The following is a 16,377-nucleotide window of genomic DNA, read 5'->3' on the forward strand; positions in this document are numbered from 1 at the left end:
AAAGAAATTAAGGATTTATAATATATGTTTTATAAAATGTACAAATGTAAATATGTATATATACATATTATAAATAAGGAAATTAAGGATTATTGAGATTGCCTAGATCTCACTGTCCTGTCAGATACTGATAAATATCTACAAGCACTAACACCATCCAAGAAAACATGACCTCAACAACTGAACTAAATAAGACACCAGGGACCAATCCTGGGACAATAGAGATATATGACCTTTCAGACAGAGAATTCAAAATCACTATTTTGAGGAAAATCAAAGAAATTCAAAATAACACAGAGAAAGAATTCAGAATTCTATCATAAATTTAATACAGATTGAAATAATTAAAAATAATCAGGTAGAAATTCTAGAGTTGAAAATGCAATTGACATGCTGAAGAATGCATCAGAGCCTCTTAATAACAGAACTGATCAAGTAGAAGAAAGAATTAGTGAGCTTGCAGACAGGCTATTTGAAAACATGCAGTTAGAGGAGACAAAAGAAAAAAGAATAAAAAACAATGAAGAATGCCTACGAGATCTAGGAAATAGTCTAGAAAGGGCAAGTCTAAGACTTACTGACCTTAAAGAGGAGGTAGAAAAAGAGATAGGGGTAGAAAACTTACTCTAAGAGATAATATCCGAGAACTTCCCAAACCTAGAGAAAGATATGAATATTCAAGTATAAGAAGGTTATAGAACACCAAGCAGATTTAAACCCAAGAAGACTACTTCAAAGCATTTAATAATCAAACTCCCAACATCAAAGAAAAAAAATCCCAAAAGCAGCAGGTGAAAAGAAACAAATAACATACAATGGAGCTGCAATACATATGGCAGCAGACTTTTCAGTGGAAACCTTACAGGCCAGGAGAGAGTGGCATGACATATTTAATGTGCTGAAGGAAACAAATCTTTTACCCTAGTATATCTGGCAAAAATACCCTTCAGGCATGAAGGAGAATTAAAGACTTTCCCAGACAAACAAAAGCTCAGGGATTTGATCAATACTAGACCCATCCTACAAGAAATGCTAAGGGTAGTTCTCCAACCTGAAAGAAAAGGATGTTAATGAGCAAGAAGAAATCATCTTAAGGTATAAAATCCACTGGAAACAGGAAGCACATAGAAAAACACAGAATAGTATAATACTGTAATGGTGGTGTGTAAACTACTCCTGTCTTAAGGAGAAAGACTAAATGATGAACCAACCAAAAATAATAACAACTTTTCAAGATATAAACAGTACAATAAGACATAAAGAGAAACAACAAAAAGTTAAAAAGCAGGGGGAGGAAGTTAAGGTGTAGAGTTCTTATTAGTTTTCTTTCTGTGCATTTCTTTATGTAATTAGTATTAAGTTGTCATCAATTTAAAACAATGGGCTATAAGATGGTATATGCATGCCTCATGGTAACCTCAAATATAAAAATACAATGGATACACAAAAAAATAAAAAACAAGAAATTAAAGCATAGTGCCAGAGAAAATCACATTCATTAAAAGGAAGATAGAAAGGAAGAGAAGAAGGAAGAGATGACTAAAAAACAACCAGAAAACAAATAACAAAATGGCAGGAGTAAGCCCCCACTTGTCAATAATAACATTGTATGTAAATGGACTAAAGTCTGCAATCAAAAGACATAAAGTGGCTACTTGGGAGGCTGAGGTGTAAGGATCACCTGAACTCAGGAGGTCAATGGTTCAGTGAGCTGTGACTGTGCTACTACACTCCAGCCTGGATGACAGAGTGAGACCCTGTCTCAAAAAAAAAAAAAAAAGAAAAGAAAAGAAAAAGAAAAAAGACATAGAATGGATGAATGGATGAAAAAAAACAAGACCCAAATGATCTGCTGCCTACAAGAAACACATCTCACCTATGAAGATACACATGGACTGAAAATAAAGACATGGAAAAAGATATTCCATGCTAATGAAAACAAACAAACAAAACCAAGCAGGAGTAGCTATACTTACATCAGACAAAACAGATTTCAAGACAAAAACTGTAAGAGGAGACAAAGAAAGTCATTATATAATAATAAAGGAGTCAGTTCAGCAAGAGGATTTAACAATTGTAAATATATATGCACCAAACACTAGAGCACCCAGATATGAAAAGCAAATATTATTAGAGCTAAAGTGAGAGAGACATCCCAATACAACAATAGCAGATCTTAGACCTGGGACATGATAACTTTTACCACTGTTACTCAACATAATATTGGAAGTCTTAGCTAGAGCAATCAAACAAGAGAATGAAATGAAGGGCAAATATTATTAGAGCTAAAGTGAGAGACAGATCCCAATACAACAGTAGCAGATCTTAGATTTGGAACATGACAACTTTTACCACTGTTATTCAACATAATATTGGAAGTCTTAGCCAGAGCAATCAAACAAGAGAATGAAATGAAGGGCATCCAAATTGGTAGGGAAGAAGTCAAATTATCCTTGTTTGCAGATGATAAAACCTTATATTTGGAAAAAACTAAAGACTCCACAAAAAAACTATTAGAATTGATGAACAAATTCAATAAAGTTGCAGGATACAAAAATCAACATACAAAAATCAGTAGCATTTCTATATGCTAACAGTGAACAATCAGAAGAAGAAATCGAAAAAGAAATCCCATTTATAATAGCAACAAATAAAATTAAATACCTAGAAATTAACTTAACCAAAGAAGTAAAAAAATCTCCATAATGAAAACTATAAAAAAAATGGATGAAAGAAATTAAAGAGGACATGCAAAAAAGGAAAGATATTCCGTGTCCATGGATTGAAAGAAACAATATTGTTAAAATGTTCATACTACCCAACATAATCTACAGGTTCAATGCAATCCCTATCAAAATACCAATGACATTCTTCATCGAAATAGAAAAAACCATCCTAAAATTTACATGGAACCACAAAAAACCCAGAATAGCCAAAACCATCATGAGCAAAAAGAACAAAACTGAAGAAATCACATGACTTGACTTTGAATTATACTACAGAGCTATATAGTAACCAAAACAGCATGATACTGGCATAAAAATAGACACACAGACCAATGGAACAGAACAAAGAATCCAGAAACAAATCTACACACCTACAGTGAACTCATTTTTTACAAAGGTGCTGAGAACATACATTGAGGGGAAAAAACAGTCTTCAACAAATAGTGCAGAGAAAACTGAATATCCACATGCAGAAGAATGAAATTAGACCCCTATCTCTTGTCACATACAGAAATCAAATCAAAATGGATTAAAGACTTATATCTAAGATCTATGAAACTATGAAGCTACTAAAAGAAAATATTGGGGAAACTCTCCAGGACATTGGTCTGGGCAGAAACTTCTTGAGCAAAACCCCACAAGCACAGGCAATCAAAGCAAAAATGGACAAATGGGACCACATCAAATTGAAAAGCTTCTGCACAGTGAAGGGTACAATCAACAAAGTGAAGAGAAAACCTACAGAACACAGGCCTTCTATGAAAAGGTGCTCAACATCAGTGATTATCAGAGAAATGCAAATCAAAACTACAATGAGATATCCTCTCACGACAGTTAAAATGCCTTTCATGTAAACGTCAGGTAACAACTATTGCTGGTGAGGATGTGGGGAAAAGGAAACCCTCATATGCTGTTGGTAGGAATGTAAATTAGTACAACTACTATGGAGAATAATTTGGAGGTTCCTCAAAAAACTACAAATAGAGATACCATATGATTTAGCAATCCTACTCTTAGGTATATGCCCAAAAGAAAGGAAATCAGTATATCAAAGAGATATCTACACTCCCATATATGTTGCAGTATTGTTCACAATAGCCAAGATTTGGAAACAACCTAAATGTCCAAAAACAGATGAGAAAATGCGGATAAAGAAAATGTGGTACCCTATACACAATAAAGTACTATTCAGTCATAAAAAGGAATGAGATTCTGTCATTGCAACAACATGGATGGAACTGGAGGCCATTATGTTAAGTGAAATAAACCAGGCACAGAAAGACAAACATCAGATGTTCTCAGTTATTTGTGGGATCTAAAAATTAAAACAAGTGAACTCATGAAAATCAAGAATAGAAGCATGGTTACCAGAGGCTAGGAAGGGTAGTAGGGGAGTGTGTCAGGGTGAGATGGGGATGGTTAATGGGTACAAAAAACAATAGAAACAATGAATAAGATCTAGTAACACCAAGGATAAATGCTTGAGAGGATGGATACCCAATTTTCCATGATGTGGTTATTACACATTACATGCCTGTACTAAAATATCTCATATACACTACCTACTATGTACCCACAAAAATTAAAAAGAAAAAAAGAGAAAAAAGAAATAAATAAAAACCCATGCTCTCACGAGGTCAGGAGTTTGAGATCAGCATGGCCAAGATGGTGAAACCCCGTCTCTACTAAAAATACAAAAATTAGCTAGGCTTGGTGGCACGCACCTATAATCCCAGCTACTCAGGAGGCTGAGGCAGGGGAATCGCTTCAACCCAGGAGGCAGAGGCTGCAGTGAGCTGAGATCGCGCCATTGCACTCCAGCCTGGGCAACAAGAGTGAAACTCTGTCTAAAAAAAAAAAAAAAAAAAAAAACCCACGCTCTCCAAACACCCTCCCTCCAAAACCCAACCCCCCATCAAAGCCCAAAAAACTTAATAGTATGAAAAACAAACAATCTGCCAGGCATGGTGGCTCACACATGTAACCCCAGCACTTTAGGAGGCTAAGGCAGGCAGATCATCAGAGGTCAGGAGTTCGAGACCAGCCTGACCAACGTGGTGAAACCTTGTCTCTACTAAAAATACAAAAATTAGCTGGGCGTGGTGGTGCATGCCTGTAATCCCAGCTACTCGGGAAGCTGAGGCACAAGAATCGCTTGAGCCCTGGAGGGAGCTGAGATTGTGCCACTGAATTCCAGCCTGGGCAACAGACCAAGATCCTGCCTCAAACAAACAAACAATCTAATTAGAAAATTGATAAAAGGCTGGGTGGGGTGGCTTATGCCTATAATCCCAGGCAAGAAATTACTTTGGAAAGCTGAAGCAGGATTACTTGAGCCAGGAGTTTGAGAGTAGCCTGGGCAACATAGCAAGACCCCATCTCTACTTAAAAAATAAAATAAAAATAAACAAAACAGAGAAAATGGCTAAAAGACATGAAGACACATTTTACCAAAGAGGATATACAGATGGCAACAAGCACATAAAAGACGTTCAACATTGTTAGCCATTAGGGAAATGAAAATCAAAACCACAATGAAATATTATTACATGCCTATCAGAATGGCTAAAATAAAAAATAGCAACAACATCAAATGCTGGCAAGAATGAAGAGAAACTGTACTCATACATTGTAGTGGAAATGTAAAACAGTATAGCCAATCTGGAAAACACTTTAGCAGTTCCTGAAACAGCTAAACATGCAGCTAACCATAACAGCAATTGCGCTCTTGGCATCTATCACAGAGAAATGAAAACTATGTTCACACAAAAACCAATTAGTAGGTGAATCTTAAATTTAAAAGAATACTCCAAAATCAGTTGCTCTCATAATTTTAAAACACTAAAAAATGTTTATAGGCTGGGCACGGTGGCTCATGCCTGTAATTCTAGCACTTTGAGAGGCCAAGCCTGGAGGATCAGTTGAACCCAGGAGTTTGAGACCAGTCTGGGCAACATGGTGAAACCCCATCTCTACAAAAAAATACAAAAATTAGCTGGGTGTAGTGGCACATGCCTATAGTCTCAGCTATTTGGGAGGCTTATGTGGGAGGATCACTTGAGCCTGGAAGGTGTAGGTGGAAGGTGTAGGTTGCAATAAGCTGAGATCATGCCACTGCACTCTAGCCTGGGTGACAGCATGAGACCCTGTCTCAAAAAAAAAAAAAAAAAGGCTGAATTACATAAATGTTATTTATACTGATGTTAAAGACTATATTTGCTGTATAAAAAAAGATATAGCTGTAAGCATAAATTGATTTTAAAATGAAAGAAATCATCTGTTTCGTTCAAACCTTTCTAGACCCTGCAGTGTAATATTGCAGAATAAATATCAACCCTCTTTGAAATGTCATAGGGACATGTTTTTCATACTTCCCAGTGAAATGTCACAAGAACATTCCATACAGCATTCCAGTAGAAATGAAGCTCTGCAGAACTCTATCCAACTTTTACATAGAGGAAAACATTCTTCTAGTTCATTAGCAAATGTGTGCAAAGGCAAAGGAAGCCCCCTGTGGATAACAAAAGCAGGTTCTGCTACCAGGGACCGCTTCCCAAAACAGAGGAAAGGATTAGAACAGAAAGGATTACAGAACACTGAAACAGGTACAAGCTGGTGAATAATGATCTCTACATTACACGTTAATCTTTATAGCTATCAATTTGTCATGCCAAATCTAACTGGAGTGAAACCTTAACTATTTCAAAACCAGTTTTTTGCAACCGGCAGGCTGCCAGATCTCAAGCCCTGGACTCAGAAGTGGCCAGAAAAAAAAGACAGAAAAATCCTAAAAATATATTTGATAATAAAGAAGCAACATCCAGAAATGGCCCAAAATGCCAAAAATTAGCTGGCAATTCTAAGGTTACATATAATGTAACCAATAAGATCCCAAACCTGAAGAAGCCCTTGTGTTTGCTGGCAAATTCAAAAAGGTCAGCTTTAACATGAAATGCTCCACAATTATTTGCTGAATGAATGAATTATATATATGGAAGTATTAACTAAAATCAAATAAGAAAAGAGAAAAGGAGGGAAGAAAGAGGTGGTGAACAGCAGTCACAGCAACCAGAATGATTGCTGAAAAAGAGCATCCCTCACAGATAGCATAGATGAGAAAAGGGAAATGAGAAAAGAAGGCGGAGACTAGAAAACACGCACTTTAAAACACAAGCCATTGACTTTTATATAGAATATATATATAAAGAATTCTCAAAATTCAGCAATGAAATTAAAAAGGGGCAAAAGATATGAATAAATACTTCATAAAAGAAGAGATATGGTAGCAAAAATGTACATGAAAAGATGCTCAACATCATTAGTCATTAGAGAAATCCAAATTAAAATCACAATGAGATATCACGAACCCTTATTAGAATGGCTAAAACAATAAAACAAAACAAAAAGTTGACATTCCCCAACAGTCCTACTCCTAGGTATTTATCTAAGTGAAAGGAAAACCTATGTTCACACTAAATACTATACATAAATGGTTAACGGCAGCTTTATTTGTAATTGCTAGAAACTGGAAATATGTAAAATATCCCACGAGTGGGGAATGGATAAATGATCTGTGGTCCATCCATGCAATGGACTACTACTCAGCAATAAAAAGCAACAGACTCCTAATACATGGCAACGACATGGATGAATCTCAAATGCGTTATGCTGACAGAAGCCAGGCTCAAAAGGCTACATACATATGATTCTGTTTACCCAATGTTTTTGCAATGGTGAAAATATAAGGACTGAAAACTGATTAATGGTTGCCAGAGGCTGAGGACAGGAAAAGGAGATGATTACAAAGAGGCAAAGGAGATTTTTTTTTTTTGAGACAAAGTCTTGCTCTGTCACCCAGGCTGAAGTGCAGTGGCACAATCTCGACTCACTGCAACCTCCACCTGCCAGGTTCAAGTGATTCTCCTGCCTCAGCCTCCCGAGTAGCTGAGACTACAGGTGCACACCACCACACCCGGCTAATTTTTGTATTTTTAGTAGAGACAGGGTTTCACCATGTTGGCCAGGATGGTCTCGGGCTCCTGACCTCATGATCTGCCCACTTCGGCCTCCCAAAGTGCTGGGATTACAGGCGTGAGCCACCGCGCCCAGCCGGCATAGGAGAATTTTTTAGGGTGATGGAACTGTTCTTCATTACAGAACTGTGCACTAAAAAGGGTGAATGTTACTATTTATAAATTATATCATAATTTTTAAAAATGAAAATTATAGCCAGTGAAGTCAGGGACTTCTCTATTCTTGCTGGTGTGTTGCGGGGGAGTTGAGGTGGGTGGGAGCAAATGGTTGTGCTGAATTTCAGTAGCAGAAGTAGATAGGCAGAACAGTCTACGGGGTGAGGGGTAGCCACTGAATGGATTAGTGAGGGATCTTGCTGGGGACTAAAATTCAAATTGGACTAATTTATAGATATTGGGAAAGATATAGGGAATGAAACTACAAGCTAGCTCAAAGTTGCTCTCAAAAAAATTTAAATATATTAAATTTACATATTACATGAAATCCATCTGTGGGAATTTATATGGGAGATTATCTCCCCCACTGCCCCAATATCTTTGTCATTCTATTTTCGCTGCAGGCTGGCTTCTTCTGTTTCTTTAGTCCACATAGTGAAAAATATGACCACTGATGGAAAAACTGCATTTACTATCTTTAGCACCTGGCTAAACACTGGGGTTCTGTCTCAGTTCTAGTTCCAGAATTCCTGCAGAAAGCCTCTGGCCCTCTTTTGGTCAGATATCCACTTGCAGGTCATTCAGCTTTGTGTTGTCCAGGGTGTCATATCACCCAAAATGGTTGTTCCCATGGTAACCATGTGAGTGGAGAAGGAGGGAGCATTCCCCAGAAAGCAGAGGGAGTGGGCAGACACAACACTTTATACACAGCACAAGCAGTCTTCATCCTTATGCAGATTACATTCCTTAAAATGTCTGGTACGATCAAACTAATGGTCACTGTCTTAATTTTATTACAAACAATTAACAGATTTCACATCTAATTAAGAGCCTGATGCCAAATGCCATTTTTAATCACCCATAAATTATATTCCTTTATAGGATAAAGGCCTTCTAAAGCTTATATTCATTAAGCTTTAGGGCAATAGGGTAATGATAACATAAAATGCCATTTTCTATGACACAGTATTTCCCTACCTGGGATTGTAAATTCTTTAATTTGTCCAGTGAGGGGCACAAAATATATACACAATCAAATAAAATCAAGACCAAACATAATTAAATAAAATCAATGGCTGACACGCATAGTAAGCATTTCAAATTGTTAAATGTATAATGTACAGTCAAAGCTGGTATTTTAAGGCTTTACGATTTCTGTTATATTTTTACAGTAATAAAACCAAAGGTAAAGAGCCATTTTTTTTCTTTTTCTTTTTCTTTCTTTTTTTTTTTTTGAGATGGAGTTTCACTCTTATTGCCCAGGCAGAAGTGCAATGGTGCGATCTTGGCTCACTGCAACCTCCGCCTCCTGGGTTCAAGCGATTCTCCTGCCTCAGCCTCCCAAGTAGCTAGGATTACAGGTGCATGCCACCATGGCCACGGCTAATTTTTGTATTTTTAGTACAGATAGGGTTTTGCCACGTTGGCGAGGCTGGTCTCGAACTCCTGAACTTAGGTATCCCAAAATGCTGGGATTACAGACGTAAGCCACCACGCCTGGCCAAGGACCACTTTAATCAGGTCCAGGGAATAGAAAAAGATTATTAGAGGATAAACATTTACAAAATGTAGGACTACAAAATGGCTTAATGAAAAGTGGAAAAGTTGATCCTGGAGTGTTTGTTTTGCTATTTTTTTTTCTTTTGAGACAGGGTCTCATTCCATTACCCAGGCTGGAGTGCAGTAGCACAATCTTGGCTCACTGTAGCCTCAACCACCTGGGCCCAGGTGATTCTTCCACCTTAGCCTCCTGAGTAGCTGGGACCACAGGCAGGCATACTCTGCTAATTTTTTTTATTTTTTGTAGAGACAGGGTTTTGCCATGTTGCCCAGGGGGGTCTCAAACTCCTGGGCTCAAGCAATCCTCCCACCTCAGTCTCCCAAAGTGCTGGGATTATAGGCGTGAGCCACTGCACTGGGCCTGTTTTGCTAATTTTTTTTAATGTAGCGAGAAATAATCATTAGGGATTAAGTTACCATAGAAGACAATTTTCTGCTTCTTTGAGCTGCTTATTCAGCCTGAACAGTTCACTTTGCATCCACCCTGGTTTTGCAAGGCACACCTGCCTTTAAAATGAATGTATCAGACCTTATAGGCAATACATTTTCCCTCCTTTGATCTCTTATCACGTTGTGTTTCAAAACATCAAAGAGTCTAAAGCTGTGTCTTGAATAGTAGCCAAACCTCAAAAAACACAGCTGAGTTTGATCCTGAGCCCATAAAAATCAGAAGCCTTGCAAACTCAGCCACAAATCATTTTTTGAACCTCATAATAGTATGCTGAAATGGTTCTTTTCTGTCTGCAATTTTAAGGCTTAAAGCATTAGATACAAATTTATAGCTACATAATGAGATTTTTATTTAACCCAAAGGCCGACCTCCTAACTAGCCATTATTCACATGATGATAGCCGGATCCTCCAGTATTGTCCCTACCCCAGTGGGCCACTTTCCTCTAGATTCCTGACAGAGAAGTAGGTTTGTCAAAGATTCCTGAGTCAGTCCCTGCCATCCAGTTTAAGTCAGTGCTGCCAGCCACCATCACTGCTGTCAGCTCAGGGTTCCAAACCCCTGCTCCCAGCGCCCTTCAACCCCCATTCATTGCCTTGTTTCCTGCAACTGCTTATTTTTTCAACACTCAGTTTACTCCAAGTGTAGAAAACCACCCCTTCTTCACTCAACTTGTTTTTTGTTTTTGTTTTTGTTTTTGTTTTGTTTGGAGATGGAGTCTCGCTCTGTCGCCCAGTCTGGAGTTCAGTGGTGCGATCTCGGCTCACTGCAAGCTCCGCCTCCTGGGTTCACGCCATTCTCCTGCCTCAGCCTCCCTCCAGAGTAGCTGGGACTACAGGCGCCCGCCACCACGCCCAGCTAATTTTTATATTTTTAGTAGAGATGAGGTTTCACCGTGTTAGCTAGGATGGTCTCGATCTCCTGACCTTGTGATCCGCCCACCTCGGCCTCCCAAAGTGCTGGGATTACAGGCATGAGCCACTGCGCCGGCCTCAACATGTATTATTAGTACAAAGTTCCTTTACAAAGGTTTAAGGTGAACAAAGGATAATTACAGCACAGTGCAGAAACACCTTCAAGCTGAAGTCTACAGATCACTTTTATGAAAGGTTCCTCAGTCTTCCTGATCATCTTTCCCCATGAACATCTTCCTTTTGTCATGGTTCTGGATACCTCTCTCTCCCTCCCTCCAAACCTTTCTCCTTTCTTCTATTTCCTACTCCTATCAACCTTGGCCAAAGAGGGCATTTCTCAAATTTCTGTTACTTTTCTCTGCCAAGGAAATCTAAGCTTTTTTCTTTCAGTCTTTTCCTTACAGACATTGCCTAGAGACTTCAGCCTTTCAAACTAACAAAAAAGCCAATCAAGGTATCTTCTAAACAAAAATTCACTTTTTTTCTCTGTAAGGAATGTGCCATTCTCCTAGGTTATCTGGCAAAAGCTGTAGTCCATCCTTAAAATAATAATTTTTCCTTTCTGTTATCAAAACATACCAGAAATTTTACGTCAAATGACTGTTCTGCTATCCAAAGAAGCACCAGGAGAGGCTATTCACGTACTGAAATCATATAATCATCACTCCAAAGAGTTTGAATTATCTTCTAAACAATTTACTGATTCCTTCAGAAAAATGGCTCACTGGTATGTCCCAATACCTTCTTTTGGTCCAATTCTTTTACCTCTGCTTTGATATCTCATTCTCATTACTACATTCATTCAATCAATTCACAAATTAACATGCCACTAGGTGTGGCAAACACAGTCCTAGTACTCAAGGTAACACAGAAGTGGCTGTCCCAGTGCAAGCCATGAACCAAGAGACATGGGGGTGGGGGTTCTGTGTCGTTGGAGTAAGTCTGAAGTCAGAAGGAATTTTATCAAGCTGTCAGTAGCTTACATAGATACTTTAGGCTTGAGAAGGAGAGTTGCTGCCTGCAGGCTGATCATCCATGCCTCCAGTTCATAGAGATAACACAGTACATTTCTATAAGTAGGCTAATAATGCTAGGAATGCTGGCTGCCTCCTTCCTGAAAATACTGTATGTAGTTGGAATGCTTAAAATGGAACTGTACTAAACTTTCACTCCTTTTCATTCATTCATTTATTCATTCAACCAGGAAGTATATATTTTTCTACAGGCTAGAGAAGGATAACGGCTGCATCTATGGAGTATCACATTCACTTATAATTATGTTCTAGGTATGTGTCACGTCAATTGAATAAATAAAGTTAAGAATTGCCTATCTTATTATCACAATAACAAATCTTCATAATAGTTTTGAATCATCAGTTTAAAAACATATTATATCTAGTATTTTATTCTGGAGGGAAGGCAAGTATATAATACATTTTATTTTAAAAATTAAAGTAATCCACAAGAGTAATCAATTTAACTCTGCATTTGAAGGCTTAATCTTCAGCTATATGGAAAATTCAAATGTTCAGAAAGATACTTCTTTTCTCCAAGGATTCCAGAGAATAAAAGTTTACTTGATAAAAATGTACAAGTCTATTTTAGGCAATTAAATGTCTTAATTCCAAAATAATTTTTAAATGAACTTCTTCTCAAAATTTTTAATTTATATTTGATGTGCCACATAAAAGAAGGGGAACTTGCATAACTGTTTCTTACATTCCACTTTTGTTATCTGAGCCAATGCCAAAGAAAGTTGTAAGGCACCCAAAGTTTTTCTTTGGTATACTCCTCCCTAACTCCCCAATTCTTGGAAAGCACTTTGAACCTATGAGGTTCTGTGGCTGCTCAAAGCTTCTACAGGTCACTGAACCTGACGACATCTCATCCCTGACTCATTCCTCAAAACATAACCATCCTTAGTCATATTCCTTCTAGCACTCCACTGCAAATTGGGTTAATCTCATAAACTAACTCAAGCGTACTTATGAATTAATGACGACAGTAGCTTAATATGCTGCTGTTCTCAGAGAAACAAGCAAAACAACAGAAAATTTATAAAACTATACTACTATAAGAATAGGGAATCATTTTCCTATTTATGGTCACTGACCAACTAAATCTAAAACAAATTAAGGGTTATAACAAAAAAAATCAAGGGTTATAACAAAAACAAACCAGCTTACACTTAACTTTAGTTCCTGAGTTTGAGAAAAAGAGGAAATGAAAAAATACTACTACTTGACATTTGTATACAGTTTGCACTTATATTTAGTGTTCCTATATAACACAACATATATATGTATATATTTTTATTTAGTTTAATATTTAAAACAATGCAGTAAGTTCGTATTATTCCTATTTTATAGATGAGAAAACTTAAGCTCAAAGAGGTTAAGTTACTGACCATGAAATAGCAGAGCTGGGACTCTAAACAATTCTAATTCCGAGTCAAGTGTGTTTTTCACTATGCCACAGCTTCTACAAGTGTTCATAATACCTAATTTTAAACTAAATAAAAGAAACAGAAAAGTATATACATACAGTAAGACTATACTTTAATTTCACATATAGCTGATTTTAAAAGGAAATGGGACCTAAGATGGAGAGGGAGAGTAAGCAAGCCAAGCAAGAGGAAAAAGAAAAAGATTCTGAGCAAACTGTCACAAAGACAAAAAACCAAACACTGCATGTTCTCACTCATAGGTGGGAATTGAACAATGAGAACACTGGGACACAGGAAGGGGAAAATCACACACCGGGGCCTGTTGTGGGGTCGGGGGAGCGGGGAGGGATAGCATAAGGAGATATACCTAATGTAAATGACGAGTTAATGGGTACAGCACACCAACATGGCACATGTATACATATGTAACAAACCTGCAAGTTGTGCGCATGTACCCTAGAACTTAAAGTATAATAAAAAAAAAATTGAAAAAAAAAAAGAAAAAGATTATGGGTCAGAAAATGCCAAAGGCAGAGAAAGAGATAGAATAAGGAAGGGAAAGAAAGAAAAAGACAGCTGTAACTGAAAGGATGAGCTGAAGTCTGGGCCCTTCGGGGTCCCCACTTGGTCTTGCTTCTAGCCACAACCGGACTGCACGCCTCCTGGCTCTGCACTCCTCCTCCTCTGCTTCGGCTGCTAAAAATCTTCCCTGGTCTGACTTGTGCAGAGAGCTGTAGGCTACTACTTCCACAGATCCCCAAAGCCCTGACCTGATCTTGGTCTAATCACAGTAATCACTGTCATTAGTTTTCCTTCCACTTATTCAGTGAACAAAACTAAAAGCTATTCACTTTGCATATCTCCTCTATCTCTGAGAATGAATGGAGACCCAAGTACCTACCTGATATGAACAAAATTTGTATTATGATAGAAACAAAGCAACAAAGCCAAACCAGGACTTCTGTCGCCTCAACAGTCAATGCCCAAACTTGTCTATGTATCCATTTCTCACTGAAAAATCACCACCTCTGAGTTACACAATAGATAATAAAATGACTAGACATATTCACCACTTACATTTCTAAGCTTTTGTTTTAGTTAGTCAGTTTATAATTTAGGTAAATTAGGTATAATTCCTTTCAAAAGGAGATAAGCATATTACTAGCATTTAACACATTTCTTAAATCATTGGTATAATATGTTCATTAAAAGAACTGTCTGAATTTGAAGCTCTGAAGTAAGTGAGTGACTTTGGGCAAATTACTTAATATCTTTGAACTTTAGGTTCTTCATCTATAACATGGGGCTAATAATACAGTATTAAACACAAAGGTAGTTTTAAGAATTCAACGAGTTGAATGCTTGAAACTGTACCTGGCATATAGCAAGCATTCAACAAATGTTACTTCTTATTATTACTTCTATTAACCGTTATCTTTGCTACCTAGCTGCATAAAACTTAACTATAGTTTGGCTTTTTGCTTTTGTAAAAAATAGATTAATTGTAGACATTTTAGAAAAAACTTTAAAAAATAACACATGGAAAGCAATAATGAAAAGCAAAAGTTGAATAGTGATAGATAGATAGATAGATAGATAGATAGATAGATAGATAGATAGATATTAAAATTGAAAAGCACCACTGACGTCCTTTTACAGCTGGCTTACCTCAAAGTCTATCAGCTGCAGGTCAGCTATCAGTGTCACCAGCAGGCCACTGCTGTAGAGTTCTTGTGCTAGCTGAGCCACTGCTTCTGTCGGGGGTTCTTTCTCGTTTGTACCACACAGAATTTCTTTCATTGCTTGCAGTGATTTAGACACTTCTTCTGAAGCCTAGTGACCAAAACGTATGCTAACGGTTAAAAGAATAAAAATTTTTAGGCCATAAACAAACAAACAAATAATCCAAAAAACCACTTCTTGGTCTTGGGCTCTGTTTATTTATAATTAATGGTACAGTTACAAACAAACAAAAACAGTAAGCACTGCCTTTTTTATTTTGGAAAATATTATAAGTATTATAAAATTTATTTATATAAAACAGCTCTTTGGTATTTCTACTTAGTCAACATACATTAAATAATCTTTTTTTTTTTTTTTTTTAGATGGAGTCTTGCTCTGTTGCCCAGGCTGGAGTGCAGTGGCACAATCTTGGCTCACTGCAAGCTCCGCCTCCCAGGTTCACGCCATTCTCCTGCCTCAGCCTCCCAAGTAGCGGGGACTACAAGCACCCGCCACCACGCCCGGCTTATTTTTGTATTTTTAGTAGAGACAGGGTTTCACTGCGTTAGCCAGATGGTCTCGATCTCCTGAACTCGTGATTCGCCCACCTCAGCCTCCTAAAGTGCTGGGATTACAGGCGTGAGCCACTGCATCCGGCCCAATAATCTTTTAAACCACACTCATTGTCTAATTTTGCTAGCAATCCAATATTAACTTTATGCTTGAAAATTAAATTGATTCCATTTTGAAGACTTATCAGTAGCTACTGATCTTTATTTAAAGCATTGTGTTAAGGTTTTTCAACAAATCCCTATTCCTCTGATTTTTGAATGGTCCAAGTATAAGATTGTAAATTGTCAAAACTCATAAGCTTTCTTTGTCAATCCATTTATTCCTCACACAGAATCACTGTCTTTTTTGCTATCTATGAAACTTAAAAAAAAACTCACTATATTTTAAAGAATACTAGGCAAATCCATAGAGGCAGAAAGTACATAGATTATTAGTAGGTATTAGGGCCTGGGGGAGAGGGAAATAAGTAATGACTATTAATGGCTCCAGGGTTTCTTTTGGGAGTGATGAAAATGTTCTAGAATTAGATAGCGGTGAGTTGCAAAACTCTGTGAATGTACTAAAAACCAATGAATTATACACTTTAAATAGTGAATTATATGGTATGTTAATTTTTAATATCTCAATTTAAAAATCTTTAAAATTAATATAGGTAGGAAAGGAGAGCAGACTAATTTAGTTAACAATTTGTCTGAATATTTTAAAGAAATATACTTTCATTACTTTTAAGTATAATATTGTAATCATTATAAATGAAGAAGGAAATGAGTAGAATAAGGCAAATTACATAAAAAAAC

General features: G+C 37.2%; 1 protein-coding gene across 17 annotated transcripts in view; it reads right to left on the bottom strand.

Annotated features, from left to right (window-relative positions):
* The window catches only part of CAB39L (calcium binding protein 39 like), a 137,952-nt gene that overhangs the window by 53,814 nt on the left and 67,761 nt on the right, over positions 1-16,377 (bottom strand). For all 17 annotated transcript variants that reach the window (XR_008620630.2, XR_008620632.2, XR_001338760.4 and 14 more), the window contains one exon: positions 14,954-15,118. Coding sequence is in view for 11 of the 17 variants with exons in the window: in XM_014347432.5 (XP_014202918.1) it covers positions 14,954-15,118 (165 nt within the window). In the remaining 6 variants the exon portion in view is untranslated. The remainder of the gene's footprint in view (positions 1-14,953; positions 15,119-16,377) is intronic.

This window comes from Pan paniscus, chromosome 14, assembly GCF_029289425.2.
Source record: "Pan paniscus chromosome 14, NHGRI_mPanPan1-v2.0_pri, whole genome shotgun sequence".
In the NCBI taxonomy this organism is placed as follows: domain Eukaryota; kingdom Metazoa; phylum Chordata; class Mammalia; order Primates; family Hominidae; genus Pan; species Pan paniscus.